Source organism: Haliaeetus leucocephalus, unplaced genomic scaffold, assembly GCF_000737465.1.
Source record: "Haliaeetus leucocephalus isolate CR32 unplaced genomic scaffold, Haliaeetus_leucocephalus-4.0 Scaffold343, whole genome shotgun sequence".
Lineage (NCBI taxonomy): Eukaryota > Metazoa > Chordata > Aves > Accipitriformes > Accipitridae > Haliaeetus > Haliaeetus leucocephalus.
In genome coordinates, this window is record NW_010972779.1 from 18,327 (window position 1) to 18,829 (window position 503).

Consider the following 503-nt stretch of genomic DNA (forward strand, 5'->3'; position numbering starts at 1 on the left):
GGGACGCCCGTGGGACACGCGTGCCCCCCGCCCCGCCGCCCAGGTGGTCTACAAGAACAACGACTTCAAGCTGGAGCTGTCGCGCCTGGCGCAGGAGGGCGACGGGCGGGTGACGCTGCACGGCGCCCTGCTCTTCCGCTGCGAGGCCGTGGCCGCCCTGGAGCCCGTCACCTTCGGGACGCCGCAGGCCTTCCTGGCGCTGCCGGCGTGGCGGGCGGCACGCGCCGGCTCCGTCTCCTTCGACTTCCGAACCACCGAAGCCAACGGGCTCCTGCTCTTCGGGCAGGGGCGGCCGCAGGGGCCCGGCCACCCCCGGCCCGACTACTTCGCCCTGGAGCTGCTGGACGGGCACCTCTACCTGCTGCTGGACATGGGCTCCGGCGGCATCAAGGTGCGCGCCAGCGCCCGCAAGGTCACCGACGGCGAGTGGTGCCACGTGGACGTGCAAAGGGACGGCAGGAAAGGTGGGGCGCGAGGGGGGCGCGAGGGCGAGGCGGGGGCGA

At 74.4% G+C, this 503-nt stretch overlaps 1 protein-coding gene across 1 annotated transcript in view; it reads left to right on the forward strand.

Annotated features, from left to right (window-relative positions):
* LOC104834893 (neurexin-2-like) overlaps nt 1–503 on the forward strand; it is a 33,002-nt gene that overhangs the window by 15,668 nt on the left and 16,831 nt on the right. Inside the window, exon 5 of the mRNA XM_010572558.1 lies at nt 44–464. Within this exon, the coding sequence (XP_010570860.1) occupies nt 44–464 (421 nt within the window). The remainder of the gene's footprint in view (nt 1–43; nt 465–503) is intronic.